This window comes from Cavia porcellus, unplaced genomic scaffold (assembly GCF_034190915.1).
Source record: "Cavia porcellus strain 051 isolate PalLab524CR breed Dunkin Hartley unplaced genomic scaffold, mCavPor4.1 scaffold_6, whole genome shotgun sequence".
NCBI classification, from domain to species: domain Eukaryota; kingdom Metazoa; phylum Chordata; class Mammalia; order Rodentia; family Caviidae; genus Cavia; species Cavia porcellus.
Genome location: NW_026947489.1, coordinates 29,321,104 through 29,348,312, shown reverse-complemented (window position 1 = coordinate 29,348,312; position 27,209 = coordinate 29,321,104). Strand labels below are relative to the sequence as shown.

Genomic DNA, 27,209 nt, shown 5'->3' with positions numbered 1-27,209 from the left:
AGAGATAGACCCTGATTAATAACTACACATTAGAGTAACTCTGCACTGACATGAGTATAATGCTAAGTGGTTTCTGCCCTCCCCTTAACATTCATAAAGTGAAACTTTCTAAAGACCCAAAGTCAGTGTTATGAACCGCAATGCATCCCCCTCTTATGTTTAAGCCTTAACTCCCATGTGGTAGTATTTGGAGATGGGGCATTTGGGAGACATTTAGATTTAATGAGGTCATAGAGTGGCTGCCTTCATGATAGGATTTGTGTCTGCAAAAGAAAAGGCACCAGAGAGCTTGCTTACCTTGTCTTTCCTCTATGGAAGGAGATAACAAGAAGGAAGAAAACACCGGCTTTTAAAACTGTGAAGAAGTGAATTTTTATTGTGTATGGTTTTTTCTTTTTGTGCCGGAGATCAAACTCATGACCTCGCGCTTGCCAGGCAGGCGCTTATGCCACTGAGCTAAATTCCCAGCCCCAATTTTTATTGTTTAAGTCATCCAGTCAAAGATATTTTGTTATGGCTGCCCACAGCTTACCTCTCACACTATTAAAAAAATGACACAGAATCTTTCACATGGTTATACTCTTTTTCTAGTTCTCTGGTTATTCTATTATTGTCACATTGCAATTTCTCAAACTATAAACTGTGAAAGTCATAAAATCAACCTTTAGTAAGTTTCAACTAACATTTAAAAAAATAAAATAGAGTAAAAGTTCAGGGTATACTATGTACGAGGGTTAAGTACTGTTATATAAATTAAATGTGTATATTTACATGTTAACACTGGGTATACATACACATTTATCAGGTAGTAATAAATATTCTAGACATGGGTCATGGCTAAATTTCACAAGCCACAGTATGTAATGGGCTTTATTACATCTTCATGAATTGTTACACTTGAGCTTCAACAAATAACTCTATTCAGAATCTAGTTGAATCTTTTAGACTTGAAATCACTGGAGGATTACTCATTTTAAAGAGGAGCAGAGATTTCTTAGAAATGAGTCTTAGATTAATTATCAGATCAGTAAACTGATCAAATATATTTTCTTGTTGGTATTTCAACATAATATATATTGGCATTAAGAATGATGAAAGTTGGGGCTGGGGATTTAGCTCAGTGGCATAAGCGCCTGCCTTGCAAGCAGGCAGTCGTGAGTTCGATCCCCGGTACCGATAAAAAACGAAAAAGACAAAAAAAAAAAATGATGAAAGTGAGCTGGGCGTGGTGGCTCACGCCTGTAATCCCAGCACTCAGGAGCCTGAGACAGCAGGATTGTTGTGAGTTCGAGACCAACCTGGGCTATAAAGCAAGCTCAAGGCCTGCCCAAACTGCAGAGAGAGACCCTATCTCAAAAAGACCAAAAAAAACCCCCAAAAAACAAAAAAGATGAAAATTAAAGTAGAAGAACACCTCTATACATATACGATAAACTTTCAGCAGTGTGGCCCACTGGCTCAATAAGCCAATATACATTCTAAAATACTACACTACAGTGAAAAAATATCTATCCATAGCACAAAATAAAATCAAAGAAGAAACACAAATGAATCTGTTTTCAGAAAACACAATACAAATAAGTGATGTGTATCTCCAACTACCAGGTAAGAGGCAAGCATCTATGTTAACAGGACATGACAAATCCTTGAGAGAACAATTCTTTTGTGTATGGAGGAACAATTCTTTCTGTACTAAAACAAAATACATACAAGTATTACTAAACTTAGGAGTTGAGGGAAGGAATTAGCCTATTGGAGGTCACCTTGCTCTTTATCAGAGGTTACATTGCTCTTCATCAGACCTATCAGTAATCCCAGTGAAATTACAGAAATATTTCACCTTTCAGAAATCATGCTGCCAGTACTATGTTACTCCAAACAGGCTGGAACCCAATTCAATTCTTTTCTCCTTTTGCATCAGTAATTCTATCTCCAAAGTCCAAAAAAGTACATGGAGCAATGCCTGAGAAATCAACTGGGAAAACATAAGGAAATTATCTGGGCTTTTCAGTGTACGGGGGCACATACTTCATCTGACCAAAGAATGTCCTGCATTCCAAAGTAGTTAAACTATAAAATAACCCATAATGTTTTTTAGAGGACACAAGAAAAATAATCAACATTCTAAACTTTAAGTGTTAATTCAAGGCTAAAACATACAAACTAATTTAACTTCTCAGTATTCTTTAGACATTATCCATTTCATTCAAAATAAAATCCAAACTCTCAGCTGTACTGGACGCTTCACATGACCTGGCCCTACACCTACAACTTCATTCCCTATCACCACCTCTGCACAGGCCAACAACTGTATGATAAAGTGCTCAACACCATTATTCTTCACAGATTAAAAAAACAAAAAAATCATAGGCCAGGGATATAGCTCAGTGGCACAAGTATCTGCCTGGCAAGCACTAGGTCCTGAGTTCCATTCCTAGTATCATTAAAAAAAAAATCACAATGAGACAACTAAAACTCATAAAAATGGCTAAAATCAAAACAATTAACAATGTCAGATATAGGCATGGATGCTGCAAAACAGCAAATTTCACACACTGCTGGGAATATAAATTCATAAAACTAAGTATTTGGCAGCAGCAACTAAATCAAATCATGTATACACATAATGGGTAGCAATTGCTCTTCTGGATGTAAACCCCAAATTAGTGCCTATGCTTATCAAACAACATATACAGGTATGCATGTACCACTTTTATTCATAATATTCCCCAAACAACCTAAATATCCACCAATAGTAGAACAAATTAATAAACCATGGTTTATTCAGACAATGGAACAATTCATAGTGATTAAAAAAGAATGCTATACACAACATGGAATAATATCCAACAAAAAGGACCCAGACACAAAAAAGGATACACTAGATAATCCCATTTACTGAAGTTCAAGTATAGGAAAGAATAATTTATGGTAATAGAAATAGAATTGCTGGGGACATAGCTCAGTAGCACAGTGCCTGGCTGGCCAAGGTTGAGGTCCTGAGTTCAATTCCCGGTACCAAAAAAAGAAAAGGAACAAAATCATGATCACCTTTACTTATCATTCTATTCTGAACTGTAAGTATTAAATGTGGATAAGCACAACAGAAACTTCTAAGGGCTGGAAGTGCTCTATACTTTGATCTGGGTGGTTATTACAGAAGAGTATACACACATACAAACGACACACAAAAATATATACATGTAACATGTTAATTTATAACTCAGTACATTGTACCTACTCCTCTAGGAATTTTTGGCTCTATTGGGCCATCATTTATTATTATTGCTGACGTCAACAAAAGGGAAGGGGGTAATAAGTTATGTATTTATGTATAAATAATTGCTTACCTTTAACAAAGGGCAGCCACAAAGGTTGGGAAATGAAAGTGGAAAATTAACTCCGAGAAGGAAGTCCTTATTTCTCAGATATCTGTGCTCGCTCTCCCCTTCTGGCTCTCCCCAGGAGCGCAACTGATGGAGCCTGTAGGAGGCTTTCAGAGACAGGAAAAGAGCTAACCATCTGAAACAGACCACAGCAGACATGCTTATTCAGTGCTCCATGGAGGTCTGAGGGTTGTTCACAGCAGTGAGGAACTCTCCAAAGGATGTCTCCTCTTGCATATCTTTTCTGTAAATCTTAAAAATTTTAGCAATGGTTCTTTTTTTACTTTCAGCTAAAGCTGTTTCATGTTTTTGTTCTATACATTCTTTGGCATGACAGTCTGTTACAATGAACACTAAAATTCTCTGTAAAGCCCCTTTCAATATTCAAAATATTCTTGTCTATCACAAAACCTCACAGCCTAAAATATCCTATTAAGTAGACAGGTTTTTTTTGTTGTTTTTTTGTCTTTTTCATTTTTATTGGTACTGGGGATCAAACTCATGACCGCCTGCTTGCAAGGCAGGTGCTTATGCCACTGAGCTAAACTCCCAGCCCCAAGTAGACAGTTGTTTTTTTTGACAGTTCTTAATGACATTCCTATTACATAAATATAAAGTCATAAGGTCACTGAAAGCCATTATGCCAAAGAATAAAAACAAAGAAAATTCCCAGAATACTTGAAGCAGGCCACACTGTAGTCACTACCAGGGAAATTAATCACAAGCCACCATTTGTCCTGCAGAAGCAAGAAAAACACAAAAAACTAACCAGAAATTAGAGAATTCAAATATCTGATAGGAGAAAAGCCTAAATATTCATCACCACCCCCTGTCCTAGTGTTAGAAATGGAACCCAGGGCCTTTGCACTAAGCTACATCCTAGTCCTTACAAACTTTGAAACAGTATCTCACTGGGTCACCCAGGCTGGGTTGGGTTGCAGGCATTTGCCACCATACACAGCTAACACTTTTTACTTAAGGTATAACATGATTCATCATGTAATTAAATGATTAAAACAAAATTAGATTTTCTCAATTTAAAAAATGTTATACTTAAGAAAAAAGAATGAGACTCCAATAATGTAAAATTAAGTGCTTAATTTAAGAATATTCATCATTTGTTCCACACCTGTTCTCTTATCAAGCAATAAGCAAACTCCTCACCTGGCCAAAAGTCCCTGAAGCATAAGGTTTGCCATTTCTGCTGGAGACACATCAATAAAGCGAAGAAAAGAAAAACAGCTTTCTTCATTAATACCTGGAATATCAAAGAATAACATTCTATTGAATAGCCAATCAAGAGATATCAACACTAAAACCTGCCAAACTCCTGAATTTTCACTTAAGCTTCCAAAAATATTCTAAAGTCTCATCTAGACATGGTGTCACTACAATCACAGGCACTAGAAGCATGTCTATGAGATACAGCATATATGGCCAAATTAGATATGGTTTATCATTTATCTTTGGAGTTTTGGAATCTTTGGCTGTCTTTTCATCATTCCAGGAAAAAGAAAAGGACATGACTGAGAGAAGAGATTCTAAGCCTTGCCTTTAATATTCTGGACAATACTCAAAGATGAGCAGCTTCTTTTCCTAGACTAAAAGAGGAAGGAAGGAAGTCTCATTAATAAGTGTCTAGCATTAACTTTGGCAAGTTTCAAGCATAAGAAATTCTTAAGAGGAAACTAAGATGGAAGGTCAAAACTATTTTCTACTGTTTCCTATTTCAGCCACAAATCGCACATCCTACAGATGAAGATGACTAACTTAATTAATTAAATATTACCAAGACATTATAAATAAAGGCCTGACATATAGGCAGAACCAAGAGCAGTTCCGTATCAGACACTCAGCAAAACAAAGGGCATTCTGGTAAATCCTTAACACACATTTCTTTTCAAAGATCCAACACATACCTTTTCTATGGAAGAGAGACTGTTGGATATAGTCTGGTGCAAATGGAGAAAGAAGAACCTTTAACCACCTGTGAATTAAATAAGTAAAATAAATCCAAACTGAAACATAAATATTGGGAAGTTAATTAAACCACAAGTTCCAAACTAGGGGAAATCTTAGGTAGAAAACTGTGTCTACTTTTTAAGCAATTTCTTGTCATATTACTAGATAAATCATGGCATAAATGTCAGAAACTATAAAACACTTAAAAGCTTATGGAGGTAATATGAGTTCAAACAATCTCAGTTTACTTCAGATAATCATAATTCTAGCACCATAAATTGTCAGATACTATATGACACAAAGAGCACTACAAGGCTGCCTCTTTCCTCTGATCATCTACTTGAATATTAACCTGGACCTATCACAAAGAACTCAAAGTCAAACCCATTAAATATGTCTTAATTTCAGTTTCATCAGATCATGTGGGGGTTACTTCTGTAACAGTTTGTATTATTTCTCTACAAAAGGAGTTTTCCAAGTCCACGATTTTCAAATGAGGGTACACGGAAAAACGTTTGGGAAGCATATTAAAAAGTCCAGAAGCCAAAAACCATCCTAACTCAGAAGGGTAAAAATGAATCACACATAAATTTTCTAAATGATGTGGTCTCTAGCACATTAGCTTAATGATAATGACTACTTCAAACCTTTACTAAATCTATTATTGTTGTTACAAAAAGAAGGTAAATTTGATTAATTTTAAATCTAAGCAAGTCAGGTGTGGTGGCAAACACTGTGAAAACAAACATTCACTAAGATAAACATTCAGGTGTGGGGATTGGGACAGTATTGCCACATGCACTCATGAGGTTGAGGTAGGAGAACTGCTATGAGTTCCAGGCCAGCCTGGGCTACATCAGTGAGTTCATGGCCAGCCTGCACTACATAGTGAAACCATGTCTCAAAAAACAAAAACCAAATATATACACAATAAAAATCAAACATACGCACAATAAAAATCCAATCAGTTCTCCAAAATACGTGCCACCAAAACAATTTTCAGTATATGGAGCTATGTTAGTACATTTTCTATTCACATGTGATACAAGTACATATTTATTCAAAGGTACTAATTTCTCAGCTAGAAAGCCAACTGGAAACTTTTAAGATCATTCAGTTGAAGCCTGAATAGTGCTCAAATTTATACAACAAATATTTGTTCAATCTTTTGTTAAATATCTCATTGTTGGAAAATCACACATTCTTTATTAAACTTATCTACTGAGCCATAGGACCCCAAATTACAAAACAAAACCAAAAAAACCTATCCTAAGAGATATTAGAAAACAAAACCAAAAAAACCTAACCTAAAGAGATATTAATGTTTGCTCACCTGTCTCGTGAATGGTTGAACACCCTGATCTGTCCATGACGGTAGATAAACTTTGAAATCTCATATGGCTTTAGGGAAATGTGAAATGGAGACCAAGTTTCTTGTCGTTCAAATAACTCTGGGTGATTACACACCTAGGAAGAAGGGAAATGGGACAGCATTGCCATGTGGACTCTGTGAAAGGATGAGGGAATCCCCAAACCTGATCGTTTATTTTAGTGAATGTTTGTTTTCACCTTTTTATAACAGTATTTGTTTATCTAGGATTAAGTCTTTTCCTTGAAGGAGGTAATAAAAAAACAACATCAGAGCAGGTGGCTAAGATCTTACCTTCCTAAACTGCATGACCAGGTTCATGAGGCTGCTGGTGGTGGTCTGTGCTTGCTGGGTCGAACCCATAGAAGACTGCAGTAGATCCTCAATGGAAATTTTGTTCTTCAGTGCCTGATACAATAGCTTTTGTCGGCTGGTCAGTTGGCAGTACATTAGAATCTCAATCTATAAATCAGTAAGAATACTCATATTTGGAAAAATCATTTGTAAGAAAACTCAGTTATCAGCCTAAAGTTGAAAACACAAACCCTACAATGAATATGATCATTATGTGTATCTAAAATGTACCAATAAATTTAATTTTTTTTTTTTTGTCTTTTTCATTTTTACCGGTACCGGAGATTGAACTCACGACCGCCTGCTTGCAAGGCAGGTACTTATGCCACTGAGCTAAATCCCTAGCCCCAATAAATTTAATTTTTAAAAACCACATACAAATCACATTATGATTAAGAAAGCAATACTTTGTTAGGTTCATTATGTCCATAAACCTGTTATATGTGTCATTGACCAGAAACAATGCTTTTTCTTTGACTTTTTTTTTCATTCTACATGCTCTCCGAACAATTTCTTCCATTGCCAATTATCACTCTTCATAGTAACTTGCAAAAATATACCATCAAATATTCCAAAACATTTTTTAAATAACTACGAAAGTATCACTCAGTCTGTAATGATATGTATCGTATCAGGAAAAAACAATTATCTTTTCCAAGGCAGGCATGGTGGTACATTCCTATAATCCCAGCATCTGGAAGCCTGAGGCAGGACAGTGAGTTTGAGTAACAGCCTAAACAGTTTAACAGTTTAGTGAGATCCTGTCTCAAAATAAAGAATTTTTAAAAATTCTTTTACAGGGGCTGGAGATTTAGCTCAGCGGTGTAAGTGCCTGCCTTGCAAGCAGGCAGTCGTGAGTTCAATCCCTGGTACCGATTAAAAAAAAGGAAAAAGACCAAAAAAAAAAAAAAAATTCCTTTTCATTGGATAGCTGAACAGAACTGTTTGCAGTGTCACTGTTTAAATGTCCACTTGTATGCTTTACTTTTGTAACTTGAACAACTATTTCTAAGAGGACAATATGTAACTTACCAACCAGTGATTTCTTACTTTTTTTTGAAATTATATATTATTTCTATTCTTTTTGATTTTTTTTCTTTAAATTTTTTTTTAAAATCCCTTTACAAAGGGCTGCAGATAGGGAATGTGGCTCAGTGTGAGTGCCCTGGTTTCAATACCTGTACCCTGACTCAATAATCTTGTCTGATGTTTATCTCCACCCCCTAATTTACTAAACTGGTAATACCATTATAATTCATTCAGTTGCCCAAAGACAAACCTCGATGAGCTCTGATTTCTCCTTCATACTTGATGTTCTACCATTTCCTAAATCCTACAGTTTAACCTGGAAATTTACTGCTAAGCATTCCCAATACCTTCTAGCAAGCCTTCATCAGATATAGACTAGACTACTATTATTTTGGGGTCTGCCTGCCTTCAATCTGTCCTAATTCTACTATACTTCTTATGTAACTCTTATAAAGTAATTCGGCCACTGCAAAACTTACAATATGCAAGACAGCTATGAGAATTTTTATGGTTGCTGTTTTTTGAGACAGGGTCTCACTATATAGTTCAACATGGTCTTGGACTCACTGCATAGCCCAGGCTGCCTCGAAATCACAGAGATCCTCCTGCCTCAGTCTCCTGAGTGCTAGGAATACAGGCATGCATCACCACACTCTGGCCAGCTATCAAGATATTAAGAAAAAGGAATAAAATGAAGACACGTCTTTCTCTCTGAAGAACGTTTACAGCCCCACAACAATCTCCCCAAAGAGTCCCTAATGTGAAAATGACCCAATCTTCTGGCAGGAATAGGGAGAAAACAACTGATTACAAGAATCTAGAAAAATGCCTTTTAGGCAGACAGGACACTTGTGTATAACAGGTAGAATCTAGGGAACAAGGGGAAACTGGGAGAGGAATAGAAAGAAGGGGGAGTGGGGGGGGACATAGGATTCACGAGAATTAATAGTAATATTATAAAATTCTAGAAAGAATTAAAAAATGTTACTTATAAACCAAAATCAATGACTTTCTGTTAGGAAAAAAAAATTGCAACCCAAAGCACATTAAACTCCTTTTGCTGGATGTTTTGGAGACAGGATTTTGTTATATTCAGGCTGGCCTTGAACTCACTATATAGTCCCAGCTGGCCTCACACTTGCAGTCATTCTCTTGCCTCAGTCTGCTGAGTGTTTGGATTACAGGAGTGCACCATCATGACGGCACATTAAACTACTCTACAACTAACTCTCAATTTGAAAAAATACAAGCCACAAAGGAACATGCCAGATAACACAATGATGCAATTAGCAAAATCTGGTATGTAGAAAACTGTACAGGACAAATATCTCAGTTTTAACAAAGAAGTGCAAGGAAAAAAGGGGAAGTAATTAAAATATGTGTGAGACACATATCACCTAAATGCTTGCATCCTAATTTCAACAAAAACTTTTTTTTTCTTTTGGCAGGCACGGTTTCACTATGTAACCCAGGCTGGCCTTTAACTCCTACAGTCCCCGACTCAGTATCAAAAGTGCTGGGATTATGGGCATGAGGCACCATGCCCAGTTTAACAACTAATTCTTTAAAAAAGAAGAAAGAAAAAAAGACATGGACAGATAGATGGATGCAATGACAACTAGAGATACCTGAGCACCAAATGAATACATAATACTGTCATAGAATTTAATTCCTTTTTGTAGTAATGGTAATGATTATGCGATTATGTACTTTTTAAAAAGCCAAATCTTTCAGATATACACATGAACATATTAATACATGTGGTCAGGCATGGTGGCACACGCCTATAATCCCAGCTCCTTGGAAGTTGAGGCAAGAGAACTGCAAGTTTTAGGCCAGCCTGGGCAACTCAGCAAGCCCTGTTTCATAATCAAATATAAAAAGGTTGGAGATACATTTCAGTGTTCCCTTGGTCCAATCCCCAATACAGTACTGCAAAAGAGAAGAAAATATTTATAAATAAAATCAAAGGATCTGGGATTTGCTAGGGATTTAGCTCAGTGGCACAAGCGCCTGCCTAGCAAGCACGAGGTCATGAGTTCAATGTCCGATTCATACACACACAAAAGAATCTGGGATTTCTTTCAGAATAACCCAGAGGGATAGGGATGGCCATGAGCTTATCACTGTTGAAGCTGAACAACGGATGTAAGACCCCTCTATATGCTTTAATTTTGTAACTTCAACAACTATTTCTAAGATGACAATATGTAATTAACTTGTGATTTCCTGTTTATTTTTTCTGAAATTCTGTATAACTTGTACCCTTCTGGTTTTTTTTTTCTCCTTAAATAAAATTAAAAAAAAAAAAAAAAAAAAAAAAACAATGGATGTAAGAGGATTCATCTTATCATTTTTTCTACTATTATAATGTTTCAAATTTTCCATTAATAAAATATATTGAACAAATTTAAGGGAAAAGTGTTATTTTACTTGATTATTTATCTCATTGTTAAATCCTCTTTAATTCACTTAAGTTTAAAAGTCATCTCTTAATCAAACTAGTTACGCTTCAACTAAATATATCAAGCAATACCTTATCCTAACCCTAAACTGGTGCACAGGACATCATCTTTTCTTACCTTGTCAGACAATTCATTTTCTACATCTTTCTTGATTCTCCTCAGCATAAATGGCTTCAAGATCATGTGTAAACGAGAAAGCTGATCTAGAATAATAGGAGACCAAACAAATAATACATATAGACTTACTATATTCTGTTCTGAATCAAATATTCTGTTCATTTCTAACTTTTTTCTTCTTTTAGACAGGATCATGTCGTGAAGTTCAGACTGGGTTTGAACTCATGGCAATCTTCCTGGCTCAGCCTCTGAAGTGCTTGGATGGCAGGCTTGTACCACCACAGCCAGTCTCCTAAACTCTAAGTATATTCTGGTATGATTCTCTGAAAGCAGACTGAGACTTTTTCCCAAGAAGAAAACTTAGGAATTTTAATTTCCTACAGCATCTTAATATGTAGTCAGCTGTACAAATGTATTACATTCTATATTCATTAGAATTCACTTAAGAGTATTTTAGGAACATTTTGTCAAGAAGAGGCTGCTTACACAGATCTAATGAAACTCATCTGAAAGTTGAGGTTTTCCTCAAAAATTACCTTTCAGAGAAGGTCAGCAAAGTAACAACTTGTAGTGTAACTTTTCTTGTAGTTGGTAGATGTCACCTTATGTTTATATAATAAACACCTCAAAACATTCTTAAAATCAGGCACAGGGGATGGGAATATAGCTCAGCAGCATAAGTGCCTGCCTGGCAAGTGCAAGGTCCTGAGTTCAATCCCAGGCACATATTTGGCAAGGTCAGTAGTATCAAAAAATAGATTGAAAATGTTCAGTATATGCCAGGCATGGTGGCATGCACTGGTAACCCCAGTTCTCAGAAAGCTGAGGCAGGAGGATTGCTGTTAGTCTGAAGCTAATCTGAGCTACATAATAAGTTCAAGGCTAGCTTGACTCTGTCCCAAAAAACTAAACAAAAAAAGTTCGCTTATGTAAAATTATTTAATATAAATGGTCCTTCTAATATTTAGTTCTTATTATATAAAAAGCATGGCCCATTATATGAAGATATACCAAATATGAATTTTTCAAGAGCTATGTAAAAAAAATGAGGATATTATAAGCCAAAATGCAGTATTTCATTAAGCTTACAGTGCTTTAATAGTCAAGACAGAGTAGCTAATACTTACATTAGGTTGTTTTTTAATCTTTCAAATATATTAAAAGCATGCAATTAATTTGTGGGAGAACATACTGCAAACTGTCCCCTACATACTGGAAGAAAATCCTTTACACAGAAGAAAATACATTCTTCTATAGTTACTTACACTTGTAAGTCAGAAATAAGATTCTAACAGTACTCACTCTCATCAATGGCAGATTTGTTTTCAGCATGGCTCTCAATGTCCTTGGAAAACCATTCATTAAATTCTTCATGTGAATCAAATAATGTTGGCATAATAAAATGTAATAAAGCCCAGAGCTAGGAAAAAAAAGAAAAAAATGAAATCAAATGGCAATGCAATGCCATCATTAGATGGTTTATTAAGACTCTGGAGAGAGTGTTATGGTAGGGAAGGCCAGTAATTTTTCTTAAAGTGAGTAATAGTGAAAGAGTGAAAGACAAGCACAGTGCCTTTTAAGTGTTGTACAGAATATTATTTTTCAATTAATTTCAAAATAAAAGTTTGAAGGACCAAGTGCTGTTCAGATTTTGCAATGAGATAGTTTTAAAGGTCACATACATATAAGAATTTTACTTTAATGTTTTGGGGAAGGTGGTCACATTTGTGTTGGTGTGTGGAAGATGGGTGGTTTTTGTTGTTGTTGTTTTTGTTTATTGTTCCCTATTGTGAAATTTGCAGATGGAAGCGAAATTTTATCTAATATTTTTGTTTATGGTGGTGAACACTTGTAATCCCAGCACTTGGGGGGTTGAGACAGGAAGATCGTTGCAAGTTCAAGACCAGCCTTTGCTACAAAGTGAGCTCAAGGCCAGCCTGAACTGCACATTGAGACCCTGCCTGAAGAAGACCAAAAAAAGTCTATTCTATAAAGGAACATAACCTGAGGTCACATAATTGGCTACTAATAACCTTATATCAAGGGGCTAGAAAATTAAGTCTATGAGGTCACATCTGTTTTGCCATATATATATATATATATATATATATATATATATCCTCTACCTTGCCCAGCTGCCATCTGTTTTTGTAAATAAAGTTCTACTGAAACATGGTCATGTCTGTTCATTTATATATTGTCTCTGGCTGACTTACACTATATAAAGAAAATTGAATAGTTGTAACAGTGTCTATATGACCTGAAAAGTTCAAAATACTTACTATCTGGTTCTTTACAGTTTTCCCCTCTATTCTAGACTATTAGTTATCTTTCCTAAAAGAAAAATTTAGCCTTATTAAAGTATAGAGTAGCACCTTGATTCACACATTTAATTCTTTGCACAATTCTGGTCATAGAATTTGTTCCACAATACTAGTTGCAAACTCAATACCAGAATACCAGAATCACACAATGAATTCTCTCTCTCTCTTTTTTTTTTGGAGACACTCTCACTATGTAGTTCAAGATGGCCTTGAACTCACTCAGGTTGGGCTCAAACTTGCAGCAGTCCTCAGCCTTTATGAAATGAATTCTGCAACCAGAATCATGGAAAGAACTAAGTGTGTGAAGCAAGGTACCATTGTATTATCTGTCAAATACAAAAATATCTCTGCATTAGATGTGTAACATTTCCTAATGTGGCTATTATTTATTATGTACATATAAAGAAAATAAATAAAAATAAGAAAATAACGATAGTGCCTAAAAGACAACTTTGGGAAAGTCATGGTTGAATTTTTCTTTTATGTGGGGAATATAATTTATACAGAGGAATAACACTCCAAGGACGCACAGTGAAGAATTCCATGATGTATGGAACTCTGTCGTAGAAAGACACAAACCTCAGACCTACCAGGTAGAACCTACCTCAGCCATGGTGTTTTGAATGGGAGTCCCAGTTAGCAAAAGTCGATTCCGACACTGAAACTGTAAAAGGATCTTCCAACGAACACTGTCCAATAAAATAAGTTACAAATTCCCAAGTTAGCATTATTTCTTTAATTATTCTACTGAGGCTCCATATTTCTAAAAATGCTTGCAAAATAAAACTCAGAATCATATTCTATTATATACACAGTTGAAAATACTCAATAAAGCTAAAGACATAAAATGAGCAGAACTGACTAGTTTATACAGAAAATAATAGTACGAAGGCTTAAAAAATAAATTACATATTATTTATATGTGTACCAATTCCCGAAAATGAATGTAATTATTATGTATTACATATATCAATTTTTAAAAAAAGCAAAGAAGGTGAAAAAAATAGCTCTTTAACAAGCAGAAAAGAATCCCTCTCTAGCTTTAAAAGGTCTTCTGTTGTCCTTGATCAGTTTTCTATTTTTTTAAAATATAAGTCACTTAATTAAAGGGCATTTATCTGTAACCGAAAATATTATGATTGCTAATCTGTGCCTTTGCAGTATGAGTTTGGAGCATGAAACAGAAGAAGTGAGCCTTCACTGATCCTGACCACAGGCACATCCTCCTTCAGAAGTATAAACTAACATCTTTTAGAGATGAGAAGTTCCATGGAAGATACTATCCCCTGATGAACCTCTAAAACAAAGTCCAATGGACTCACAAGAATTAGAAACAAATTAGAGCCAACGCTTAACAGCTCTGAGCGACACTATAGCCAAGCACTCTTGCATTCAGTTTGGAGCTCTTTTTTTTTTTTTTAATCAGTACCAGGGATCAAACTCACAACTATGTGCTTGCAAGGTAGGCTCTTATGCCGCTGAGCTAAATCCCCAGCTCAGTTTGGGATTTTAAAGGTACTGAAACATTTTAAAATATATTATGATAAAAATATTCTAAGAGGCCTAATCACCACGCAAGGATTGAGACAATTTATAAAAACAGAAAACTTCTAATCTTGAAAGTTTTTAACATGCTACTTTTTAAATTGTTTATCAAAGAAAGGTCAAAGATGAGCCCTTTCTATATGGAAATTTCCCTTAAAGAAAAATATTAAAGTATCATAATTATTGAGTAGGGAGATAAAAGCTGAAAAAAATCTGTATACTCTAAGCATCAATAATATCCTGTGAAAAAAATGTAGTGGAATTTTTGCCTTCTGGTCAGGTGCAGAGCTGAGGCACAGATCACATCAAGCCTTTTCTAAAAACTCTCTAATCATCATATATTCATATAATATGTATATACATATACACATGTGTAGTTACAATACATATATATAATTTTTTACTATATATATCAATAAAGATTATCAGAAAATAATTATATTGTTTTCCAAGTGCTACCATATTGAGGGAAATCCTCATTGGCTCTCACACACACACACACACACACACACACACACACACACACACATGTATGTGCCCACCTACAGAGTTTAGTTTCTACTACTCATATTACCTGGAACTACTCTTAAGTGCCTGAGCCTCATCCAGTACCATGTACTGCCACTTGACCCGCTGGAAATACTTTACATCCTGAACCACTAGTTGGTAGCTGGTGATAACCACATGGAAGGGGGCATCTTGAGTATAGAGGGTCTTCTGTAAATACAAGAGGAGAATGGTAAAAACAAAGACCTAGTAATTTTTTTTTTTTTTCCTGTACCAGGGATCAAACTCAGGGCCTCAAGCTTGCCAGGCAGTGTTATACCCCAGCCCGACAATTCTTAACAAAACAATGACACATAGAAATATTCAAGACAAAAAAAAAAGAAATGTTCAAGACAATCTTCAAGGTGCGCTTCTCCCACATGACAGTGAGATATGTAGCAAAGTAAATCACAAATGTTTTTAAAGCAGTCATCTGTAAAACAAATTATGGTAGTTGATCTCTATCTTATTAAAAAAAAAAGGTCTTTCTGAATCTTGGACTTCAAGTTCAGCTGACTATAACAGGAAAAGCAGCATATCAAAAGAAAAGTACCTGTACCCATTGTGCAGAAATATATCATACGTAAGATTTTATACATGCAAAATTCTCTAGATCAAATAGAGAATAATGACTTCATGTATGTATCAGTGCTTCTAAATATGTATGTATACAGGAAGCTGAAAGTTACCTGACTCCAGAACCTCCTGATGACTTTTCTATCATGAGGATTTCCCCAATATGGTAGCACCTAGAAAACAGATCAATATATAAGTATTTTCTGATAATCTTAAAAATAGCATGACAGAGAGCCAGGGATTTAGCTCAGCAGCAAAGCAGCTGCCTAACAAGCACAAGGTCCTGAGTTTCATTTCGGAATACTCCCCGCCCCGCACCCTACCAAAAAAATTAGTGTGACAAATATGTTACTCAGATTGATTTAAAAAACAGCTAATAGAATGAATATAGGAGTTTCTTTTCTGGTAATGATAAAGTAGGTGGTTTGAGCAATGCCCCTGCCAAATAAACATACGCACATATACATACATTTACACACACACGTAATATGTATATATTTGAAGGTATCAGAGAGTTACTGAAGCAATGGAGAATCACAGAGCCAAGAATTAGAAAATGAAGCCCAGGGAAGTAAACCTAATACTATTTATTACTCTCCTCTCTGACTTTGGGGGAAGAGCCACAAGTCTTACAGTGCCACATTCTGTTAATAAAGGGGAAGAGGACACATTGTAATGTCACTATTTATCAGCCTGTCTTTCCCTAGGATGGCTCTTGGCAGCAGCATTCACTGTGTTTTTCATCAAACTCCATAAAGACATAATATAGAACTTTTAGACCTGCTTTTAAAAAAAGGTTATAAAGGATATAAAAGACCTACACATTGAAAACTACAGTAGCTGAAAAAGGAGATTTAAGAGGGTATTAGAAAATGGAGAGATATCCTGTGCTCTTGGAAAGGAAGAGCCAATATAGTGAAAATGGTCATACTTTCAAAACTTATACAGATTCAATGCAATCCCAATCAAAATTCCAATAGCATATCTCACAGAATTAGAGAAAACAATTCTAGAATTCATCTGGAATCAGAAAAGACCTAGAATAGCAAAGGCAATCCTGGGCAACAAACATAAGACAGGGGGCATCATAATCCCTCACTTGAAATTATACCATAAAGCTACTGTGATTTTTTTTTTTTTAAATGTGTGGTACTGGCAAAACAAAACAAAACCAGACCCAAAAATCAATGGAACAGGTTGCAAGACACAGAAACAATTCCAGACATACTAAGCTATCTTATCTTTGACAAAGGTGCCAAACACATTCACTGGAAGAAAGACAGTCTCTTTAATAAATGGTGCTGGAAAAGCTGGCTCTATTCATGCCCAAGATTAAAACTGGACCTATATCTTTCACCATGAACCCTAAGCTAAAATCACAATGGATCAAAGATCTTAATATTAAAACAGAAACATTAAATCTGCTGGAAGATAGAGCAGGAAAAATTCTGGAAGATATTGGTGTTGGTAGAGGCTTTATGAACAAAACCCCAATTGCACAGGAACTATCACAAAGAATCAACAATTGAGATCTCACCCTATTGAAAAGCTTCTGCACAGCAGGAAAAATCACCAAAAGACTGAAGAGACAACCCACAACGTAGGCAAAAATATTTGTGGGCTGTACCTCAGACAAAGGATTACTATTGGGAACATATAAAGGATTCAAAAAAATCAGTCATCCCAAATTTAAAGATCCAATCCAAAAATGGGCATTTGAGTTGAATACACAGTTCTCAAATGAAGAAATACAAACAGCAAATGAACATACAAAAACATTCAACATCGCTGGTCATTTGAGAGATGAAATTAAAACAACACTCAGAAAGAACGGCTATTATCAAGAAATCAAACAATAACAAATGCTGGAGAGGCTATGGGGAAAAAGGAACTCTTCTCCACTGTTGGTGGGAGTGTAGACTGGTGCAACCACTGGAAATCAGTGTGGAGATGCTCAAAAAACTAGGACGAGAGTCCCAATCAAGCCTACTATTTTCCTTCCGAGTATCTTCCCGAAAGAATTAAAAGCATCATACCACAGAAATATAAGTGCACCCAACAAGTTTACAGCAGCACAATTTATAGCACCTAGATCTTGGAAACAATCTAAATGCCCATCAACTGAGGAGTAGACAAAAAAGATGTGGTGTTTCTTTACAATGCAGTACTATTCATAAAGGAGGATAAACTAGAGACTTTTATAGGTAAATGGATGCACTTGAGATTATACTCATTAGTGAAATAAGTAACACAAGTGTAAAAATCATATTGTCTCACTTGTGTGAGAAGCTGAAAGATAACATGCATGTGAATGTAAAAAAATAGTTAAGTCAGTTATACTACGGATTTCTCTGAGTGTACTGAAGAGAAAGATTTGTGCTGGTATTATTTGGACAGTTGTAAGCACAAGTCTTATGCTCTGGGTGAATGATTTGGGGATGACAATGCACAATATGTGTACTAGATTTGTCCCCTGATTGACGTGTTTTGAAATTTTTAGTATTTTTCTTGAAATAAAATGGATTTGAAAAAAAAAAGAAAAGGGGATTAATGGCAATGTGTTATTTATTGTAATGCATTTTTAAAATTCAATATTCACCATATTTTTCAATTAGACTCTGTCTTTGACTGTAACTGTAAACCTGAAAAGAATATCTACCTATGTTCTAACAGGAAAATATTTCCAACTATCTTTGTAATGGCAATAGAAAAATGACTCACTGCTACAGGGGTCACCAACCTTTTCTGTAAATATTCTAAACACAGTATTCCCTTCTATCTTTGTCAAAACTCAGCTCTACTATTGCCATGTGAGGGAAACCAAAAGTAGTACATGAATAGTGAGGCTGGGTTCCAATTACATACATATTTGAGTTTCTTATGTAACATGTGAAATATTTTACCAACAATTTAAAAATGTACACACTATTTTTAGCTCCTATGCCAAACAAAAGCAATATAGTATGTTCTTCAATAAGTAGAACTGCTATATAACCTAGCAATTCCAATCAGGCATATACCCAAAATCAATGAAAATAAAACAGATGTTTAAACAAAAACTGCACAAGAATGAACATAACAGTACTGTTCATAATGGTCAAAGATTAGAAACAACCCAAAATATCCAACAACAAGCAAAAGGTGATAGACAGATAATGGAATATTACTCAGACAGAAAGAAGCAGTGATATATATATATATATATATATATATATATATACATACTGCAACATGGGTGAACTTGGAAAGTTTATGCCAAGTGAAAAAAAAATAGAAAAAAATCACACAACATTGCACATTTTACATTTAAATGTAATATAAAGAGTAATTAAGTCTAGCTACAGAAAGCAGATCTGTGGTTACCAGAGACTAGGAGAGGGGAAGAAAGTAATGAGTATGGGGTTTAAATTTGGGGTGATATAAAAGTTCTTTAGACAGCAGTGATAGTTGTAGAATATCATGAATGCATATAATACTACTATCTGTATACTTTAACACATGTGCAATGGCAGCATAATCCATAAGTCTCATTGCCAGGGGCTTTAGTTGGAATGTGTTTGAACCATTGGTGGCACAGCTGCCTAATGGGATAGTCAAGGTGGCTGAAACGTGTTAAAATGGTAAATTTTATGTTATGTGTATTTCATTGCAATTTTAAAAGCTGGAACAATAAAAATTAAGAAGGAGCAACTAGACTTGGCCCAGCGACAGTATTTAACAGACTCCTAGAATACTGAAGGGAAGCTCAATATGCAAATGAAAGCATAGACACACTGTAAGTTCTATGCTATAAATAACATAACCAGTGCTATACTGCCATCTATTGCCTAGTGGAAGGACGACTCAAAATTTCAGTGGTTTGGTAGAAATTTAAGACTTAATTAATACCATCTTTCAGCATGTACCAAACACTGTATGAAAAAAGCAAAAAAGTACAGTAATCATACTCCATATAAGCAAAGAATTCAAGAGACAATTTTCAACAAACTATAGTACATTATAATGATCTTATTTCCTTAGCTAAAAACAGGAATGCTAGTTAAAGCTATACACATTAACATACCTGGTAAAGTTTCTCAATCCATAACTCAGCCAAAGAAAAGGATCACAGACACAGCTGCTTCAGTGGGAGATCCCATAAACATCCCTATTCTTTGCAAATCATAATCCAGAAAAAGTTGCCTCTAACCTCTATTCTACCCCACTTGCCCTTTAACCTGTTAACTGTTATAAAAACCAAGATTAGAGAAACTCAACATTTCCTGATATTTACTCTCCATAAAATCCTCATCACACAATTTAATTTTTATTATATACTCTGGGGGATCAAACAAAACTTCCCACCCCTTTAAACTGTAAACATGTAATAGATCCTACCCATTCTTTTGTGTTTGTTTGGTTTGTTTGACACAGGTTGTCACTATGTAGTTTAGCCTGGGCTTGGAATCATGATGCATCATAGGCTGGCCTCAAACTTGTAGCATTCTGCCTGCCTCAGTCTTCCAAATGCTAGCATTACGGGCATGTACCACCATGTCTAGCTCCCACTCCTTCTTAAATCCCAGCAATATGAAATGACTAATCTTGTGTTGGCATCACATCTGTCTTACCCAACTGATTCAACACACTTCTCTTCTGATTATGTCTTACCTCTGTATCAGTTCTTTTCCTGTGAATTAATTAAACCAACCTTCACGTTGTATATCTACTTCAGATATCATAAGCAAGACCAAAACTAAATTCTGGCCTTAAGCCAGCCATGGCAGTATGCCTGTAGGCATGCCTGAAGTCCTAGTTACTCAGGTAGCTGAGGCACCGTTGTTCTTGAGCTCAGAACAATACAGCAGTACAATGTTTCGAAAAGTTTTTTTTTTTTTTTTTGGTTCATAAATGAACATATTTATGAAAATACTAAAGATGAGCCAGGCGTGGTGTCTCACGCCTGTAATCCCAGCACTTGGGAGGCTGAGGCAGGAGGATCATTGTGAGTTTGAGACCAGCCTAGGCTACAAAGTGAGCTCAAGGCCAGTCTGAACTGCATAGAGACACCTTGCCTCAAAAATACAAAAAACAAAACAAAACAAAAAAAAAAAACTAAAGTTGAGGAAGCAATGCCATAAATTATACAATATGTATCCTGATGACTTGGCAAAATCTATGTTAGACCAAATAAGGTAGATATTTTCAATCACAAGTATTTGAGAAGACATGACAATCCAGCAATAATCACTCAAATTGGACTTCGGCTTTCCCATTTATTAAATATAAGATATAATAAGCACTCACTGCTCTCATAGGTAATTTTTTGTTTGGTTGGTTGTTGTTTTGTGACAGGGCCTTACCATATTGCTCAGCTTGGCCTTAAACTTGTTGTGTAGTCCAACCTGGCCTTGAACACAATCCTCCTGCCTCAGCTTTCCCCTGCTGCAATTGCAGAAGTGTACCACCATCCCTGGCTTCTGCAAGTAACTTTTATAGAGAATGAATATAAAGTGTTTCTAAAACAATTTAACACATGTAAAACTAGCAGCATCTGTAATCCCAGCACAAGGGAGATTGAGGGAGGAGAACTGTGATGAGTTTGAGACTAGTGTGGGTTAGATAGTTGAAACCTAATTTACAGAGTGAGAATCTGTGTAGAAGAAAGAAAGAAAGAAAAGAAAGAAAGAAAGGAAAAAAAGAAAGAAAGAAAGAAAGAAAGAAAGAAAGAAAGAAAGAAAGAAAGAAAGAAAAGAAAAGAAACACTAGCCAGGAATGGTGGTGCATGCCTATAACCTCAGCACTTGAGAGGCTGAGGCAGTGAAAAAAAAGAAACATAAAACTATTAGAAGCAATTAAATTAGTAAGGCAGGAAAAGAAGAGAAAGAATAAAGAGCTATAGGTTCTTTTGTTCAATCGATTTTTACCTTAAATTTAGGAACAAATCTAGTAAACTCTTGGTGCCAATTGTTCAGTGTGGAAGCAGGTGATATTATTAAGAAAGGCCCCCAAATGTTTTCTCTCTGCAACAGAAAAACTAGTCAGCCAACTGTAGGAAAATGAAGATAATTCAAAATTTTAATTAGTTTATGAAAATAACACTTTATAACATGCATCATAACAATAGAGATATTTCACAAATCTCCAAAACTGTACATTTAATAACAATGAGCTATATTAATATAAAAATGAGGGAAAAGAACAGTGAGCAACTACTCCTTTTTCTGACTTCCTACAGGTCTTAATTTGTATCACTCACAAAGCATTCATGGCATGTGCACTTGTATGTACTCTCTCCTCTTATACTATATTATCATAAAATTTTACTATTATTTCATTGGTATAAAACTTTTTCCTCAAAAGTGTATATTTACATATATTTCTCATTTCTCACAAAATTCCCCTATGATAGATGTTGTTCATACTTTACAGAAAAGGAAACTAAGAAGTGAAGTTAGTTCAAAAGAGGTTAAAGGAATTGCCCAAGCTTACACTGCCAGGAAGGGTAGCTGAGATGTGAGTGCAGGTTTTCTGATCTAATGCCATTGTCTTTGCCACTACACTGGTGATTCTCACTGGAGGGTGGGAGGCAGTGATTCAAACCAGACATGTTCAAAACCTGTCCTGGCCTCCTTGAAAATCAGAATGTTCACTATTCTATGCATTGTAAAAGCTTTGGGGCAAGGATCAAATCTCATTGTCTTGGTATGTTACAGAGCTCAGCATAGTGCTTTGAAAAATGCAGATTCTCTATAGAAAAATGACCCTAAATTCTGGAGAGAAGAAGACTGAGAGCGCATCTACTCACCTCAGCCAAATGGGCCAAGAGGGCAATGCTCTGTACTGTTTTGCCAAGGCCCATTTCATCAGCAAGAATGCCATTAATACCCTAAGAAGAAAAGAATACATTGTCAATACTGCCTGCATTTCATCACAGATGATTCTACCTACTGCTAACAACAGCTAAGCAAGATACTGCTAAAAAGAACTAACCAAGGCCTGGTAAGACAAAAGTGAATGGAGATACTCCCTCTTAATACTGTTACCTATTGCTGTAACATTTTCTTTTTGTCTACAACTGTGATTCCTGATATATGAGACCAATAGACTAAAGACATTTCTTAGCTAATCTAACCTAGACACAGAGGCAAACAATCTGATTTACCAAGATCACCTAACATAAATTATATCATGATGCAAACATTCTCCAGTAAAATATGCAGGTTAGAAATGTATAAATTATGTTCTGCTTCTTGTCAAAAGATAAAAACTTTTTTGGGGGGGCGCCAGGGATAGAACTCATAACCTCGCGCTTGCCAAGCAGGCATTTATGCTGCTGAGCTAAATCCCTGACCCAAAAGATAAAACTTTTTAGAGAACTCATTTTACAATGACATCAAACTAAAAGAAAACAGATAATAAACAAGAGAGAACAGGTATGACATAGTTCTACAATTTACCTGCTCATAGAGATTAGCCAACCAATTCATGCCTTTCAGCTGGTAACCTTTTAGCTTGCCATTAAAAATTGTGGGCTGCGGAATATCCTCACCAGCCCGGATAGATGGGTTGGCCAGGCTGTAACTCTCCCCAAACCCAGTGCCTGACTTGTTTGCGGCCCGAAGAGCAGCTGCTCGACTTTCTTTTGCATCTTCATCAAATGACCTAGTCTAGAAAATAAAAAAAAATTAAAAGAAAAATAGTAAATGAAAATAAAATTTGTAACAACCTATCTATACTACATTAAGAAAAATAACTGATAATTGGATAATGTAATGTCATATTAGATATAATGATACATTATATAAAAATAATTATTATCATTGAGTTTTCAATAAATTACCCTAAGAATATAATGTTTCTGATGGGCATATAGTAAGTCATATTACATTATTTGCTACAGCAAGGAATCTGTTAAAGATCTGACAGAAAATCTGATTGGTCAGAGATGTTAGCGGAAGATAGCATTCATGTCTTTTACTTGGACCCAATCAAAGTTACAAAGATGCTCTTACCCAATATTTTACACTCTCTTTTCTTTCCTTGTTCAATGTAAATGAATTTATTAAATACCATAATATAATTTATAACAGAGCAAGTTATTCCCAAAGTGAAAGGTATCTTAGTGGCTTTTTTTTTTAACAAGTCAAGAGTGTGGTCTTTTCCACTAAACAACCACAATGTCTTTCATACTATACTATCAATCATTCAAGAAGCCACACACGCACACATGGCAATCTGTTGTAACTTTACTCAACATATTCTTAACACTTTTCATTATTGTGCCTTTCCTCAAGTATTCTCACTATTCTAAAGTAAACAGAGACACATGGCCACTTTATGCACATAGTCACATGCTAGTTAATGCGTTTAACTGAAAATGTAGCTAAGAGTACAGGAAGAACATTGAGCAAAAGACTGCTGGATATTTCTAGGACCAACTACAGTATACACTGTCACTGTCAAGACTCACCCGAGCCTGGTGAATATGATAAGCATTTTCAGCATTTTTCAGGGCCTGGGCTTTAAAATGGTTACTATCTGAAAAGAAAATTTGTAGATTAACAAACCTTATCACCTTCAAAGGCAATTCACATCAACAGTATCCCAACTGTCCCATTCCACTTGTCCTTAGGCTCACAAAGGACTAAGAGAGCTAAATACTTTGACAAAGGTTAGGAGCTAGAAACGAAAAAGAGGCAAAGGGCTGTCATGGCCTCCAGCAGCCAAACCTAGCTTTAAAAAATCACTAGTGGGCCTGGCATGGTGGTGCATGCCTGTAAGCACAGAACTGTGGAGGTTTCAGGCAGAATGGTCATCTTAAGTTCCAGAGTTCAAGGCCAGCCTGAAAGCGTAGCAGGATTTTATCTAGAAAAACCAACCCACCTCCACCATCTACCAACAAATCACCAGGGGAATGAAACTACTTTCTCTCACTCCTGAAGAATCTTTTATTTTGGTTTCACCATTTAAATTTTTTTTTAATTTATTAGTACATAATGTTTACATTCACTGTGGGAAGTTAGTATATGTGGATAATACATCTTAATTCATTTTTCATCCCTTCTCCCTTTCTTCTCTCCACTCATTTCTTAATTCCTTTCCCCTCTAAGAATGATCCAACTCTCTACTTCCTAATTTCTATTTTTTAATTCACCAGGAAATTCTTCTGAAAAATGATACCAGTAGCCAGGACAAATACCATGAAAATTCAAAATTATGTTTATGCTGAGCGAAACTACTTGAAGAGATAAAATATTGGTATGTGTAACCCTCAAGACACATTGAAGCATTATCATTAATTTCCAGGGAAACCTGTTCTTGGGAACTACTCTCTGAAAAATACCTCTGAAACTTTACCCTGATTCTTCTTCCTTGTGGTCGTGAAAATATCCAAACTGAAAGATCTCTCTTTTATGCTTGTATCATCAAGATTCTTGTTATGTGAAAGATGATTTTCTCTGCTGAGACATGTTCTGGCTTTTTATTTTTGATTTGTGTGACAGGATATCACTATGTACTCCAGGCTGCCTTCAAACTTACAATCTTTCTTCCTCAGCTTCCAAAATACTGCATTTACAGATGTGTGGCCAGCTTTCTGCCAAGACATGTTTGCTGAATTCTGATTTAATACATTCTATTTCTACTAACAATTTCAACATATAAAACATTCTTAAATTTGCAAGAACATGTAATCATATCTTTCATTTGCAAATTCCTGGAAAAAAATCTGTTGTTTTTTTTTTTTAGAAACATACTCTCCTTCCTTTAACACAATAAATCTGTTTTCTGATCAATATTACCTATCAAGCCAAAACTTACAAGAATTAATAAATATATAACTCTTGATATGAAAACTGGAGGATACCTGTTTCCTCTGCCCGACTCAGGACTCACCGTAATCTTCCTGTGCTATGTTTACTACTACCCCTCCACCAATGTCGATCTGTCTCTGAGTAGAACTGTCTTCCAGTTTCCTTAGAATTTCTTCCTGGATCCCATCATGACCCATGTCTCGTTTGCGGCTCATGAAATGTGCATACAACTCTGTCTGGGTGATCAAGAAGTTGAGTTTTCGTTGTTGCCTCTTGGCCTTAACAGGGGAAAAATGAAAATAAAAATAGAGCCAAATCATTAATTATATCCAAGAGGAAGTCAACAGAATTCATTAAAGCTTTATATAGTTTACACATTCCTAAATAAATCCTTTACTTAAAAAAGGTTAAAAAATGCTAATAAACAATTTTTCTTCTAGCCAAGTCAAGGTATTAAAAATAAGAAGAAATAACTTTCACCTACAATCTAATAATAAACCATTTTTTGCTCTCTTTTACAATATAAAATATTTTCTCTTTTAGGTTTCTATCTAAAACATTTGTTTCTTTGCTAAAATATTTTTACATAATGGCACTGAGACATCAAGTAAATTCAAACATAGTCTGCTTTATAACCTAGATGGTATATACACATGTATAGCCTTACTATTTTTTTAAAAAATCAAAACTGAAAGGTTTCTATCTGATGCTTATATCATCAAGAATCTTGTTCTGTGACAGATGAAGTGATATGTCAACTTATCACCAAAGTGCAAAGTAATTATTTGTTTTCATTTTTGGTTTGTTTGTTTCTTGGCTTTTTGAGACAGGGTCTCACTATGTAGTTCAGGCTGGCCTTGAGCTCACGTTGTAGCCCAGGTTGGTCTCAAACTTGCAACTATTCCCTTGCCTCAGCCTCCCAAGTACTGGGATTACAGGCATGCGCTACCATGCAGGGCTTTAATGCAAAGTAATTGAGTAGGAATTACAAATTGAAATGTCAACAGAGCAGTTATATGAGTATAACATGCCAATCAAAAGTGTAAGATATTCCCCAAAAGAATTTGTGCCTCATCTATGATAATGAAGGCTACAAAATGTTAATATAACCCAGGCATGGTGGGGTGAGGCTGTAGTCCCAGACCTTGGGTGGTAGAGATATGCACATTACTTGAGTCCACAACTTTAACAACAGCCTAAGGCAACATAGCAGGACCCTATCATCAAACAGCAAAACCAAAAATAAACATACAGAACAAATGTACATCACTTTTTTTTATGCTATGCAGACTAAACACAGGGACTCATATATCTTAGGCCCACATTCTATCACTGAAACATATACTTTCAAAATACTGGTTTCTTACAATATAAAAAAACTAAATTAAAATGACCTCAGAAATAATCAGGTAAAGAAGATAATCAATGACAGCCATGTAGGCCAGGAGGAAAACTAAGAAGCCAAACTGTGCCCTCTCTCATGAGCCAGCTAGTGCGTGGGTTATGAGACAAAAAGAGTGCCACCCCTCTGCCAAAAGCAACTGGCTGACTCAGAGAAACATAGGCTGAGATAATAGCAACTAAAGTAAAAAAAAACAAAAAACAACTTAATGCTTGTAATGTTTCATTGACTTGGCAGGCCTAAAGCTAGTAGTCTGAGCATCTGTTTAGCGGACAAGAATATGCAGTGTATTAATTGTGGGAGATTTCCTTCTGTCTTGCTTTTGAAACCCACTATTGTT

General features: G+C 35.6%; 1 protein-coding gene across 2 annotated transcripts in view; it reads right to left on the bottom strand.

Moving 5' to 3' along the window:
• Ino80 (INO80 complex ATPase subunit) overlaps window positions 1–27,209 on the bottom strand; it is a 126,065-nt gene that overhangs the window by 53,279 nt on the left and 45,577 nt on the right. For both annotated transcript variants that reach the window (XM_003475702.4, XM_013158823.2), the window contains exons 10-24: window positions 25,550–25,745; window positions 24,126–24,193; window positions 23,113–23,322; window positions 22,461–22,541; window positions 21,580–21,675; window positions 15,787–15,846; window positions 15,126–15,268; window positions 13,611–13,695; window positions 11,985–12,102; window positions 10,683–10,768; window positions 7,012–7,179; window positions 6,682–6,815; window positions 5,306–5,373; window positions 4,551–4,644; window positions 3,351–3,522 (exon numbers count right to left, since the gene is read on the bottom strand). In XM_003475702.4, the coding sequence (XP_003475750.1) occupies window positions 3,351–3,522; window positions 4,551–4,644; window positions 5,306–5,373; window positions 6,682–6,815; window positions 7,012–7,179; window positions 10,683–10,768; window positions 11,985–12,102; window positions 13,611–13,695; window positions 15,126–15,268; window positions 15,787–15,846; window positions 21,580–21,675; window positions 22,461–22,541; window positions 23,113–23,322; window positions 24,126–24,193; window positions 25,550–25,745 (1,779 nt within the window). The remainder of the gene's footprint in view (window positions 1–3,350; window positions 3,523–4,550; window positions 4,645–5,305; window positions 5,374–6,681; window positions 6,816–7,011; window positions 7,180–10,682; window positions 10,769–11,984; window positions 12,103–13,610; window positions 13,696–15,125; window positions 15,269–15,786; window positions 15,847–21,579; window positions 21,676–22,460; window positions 22,542–23,112; window positions 23,323–24,125; window positions 24,194–25,549; window positions 25,746–27,209) is intronic.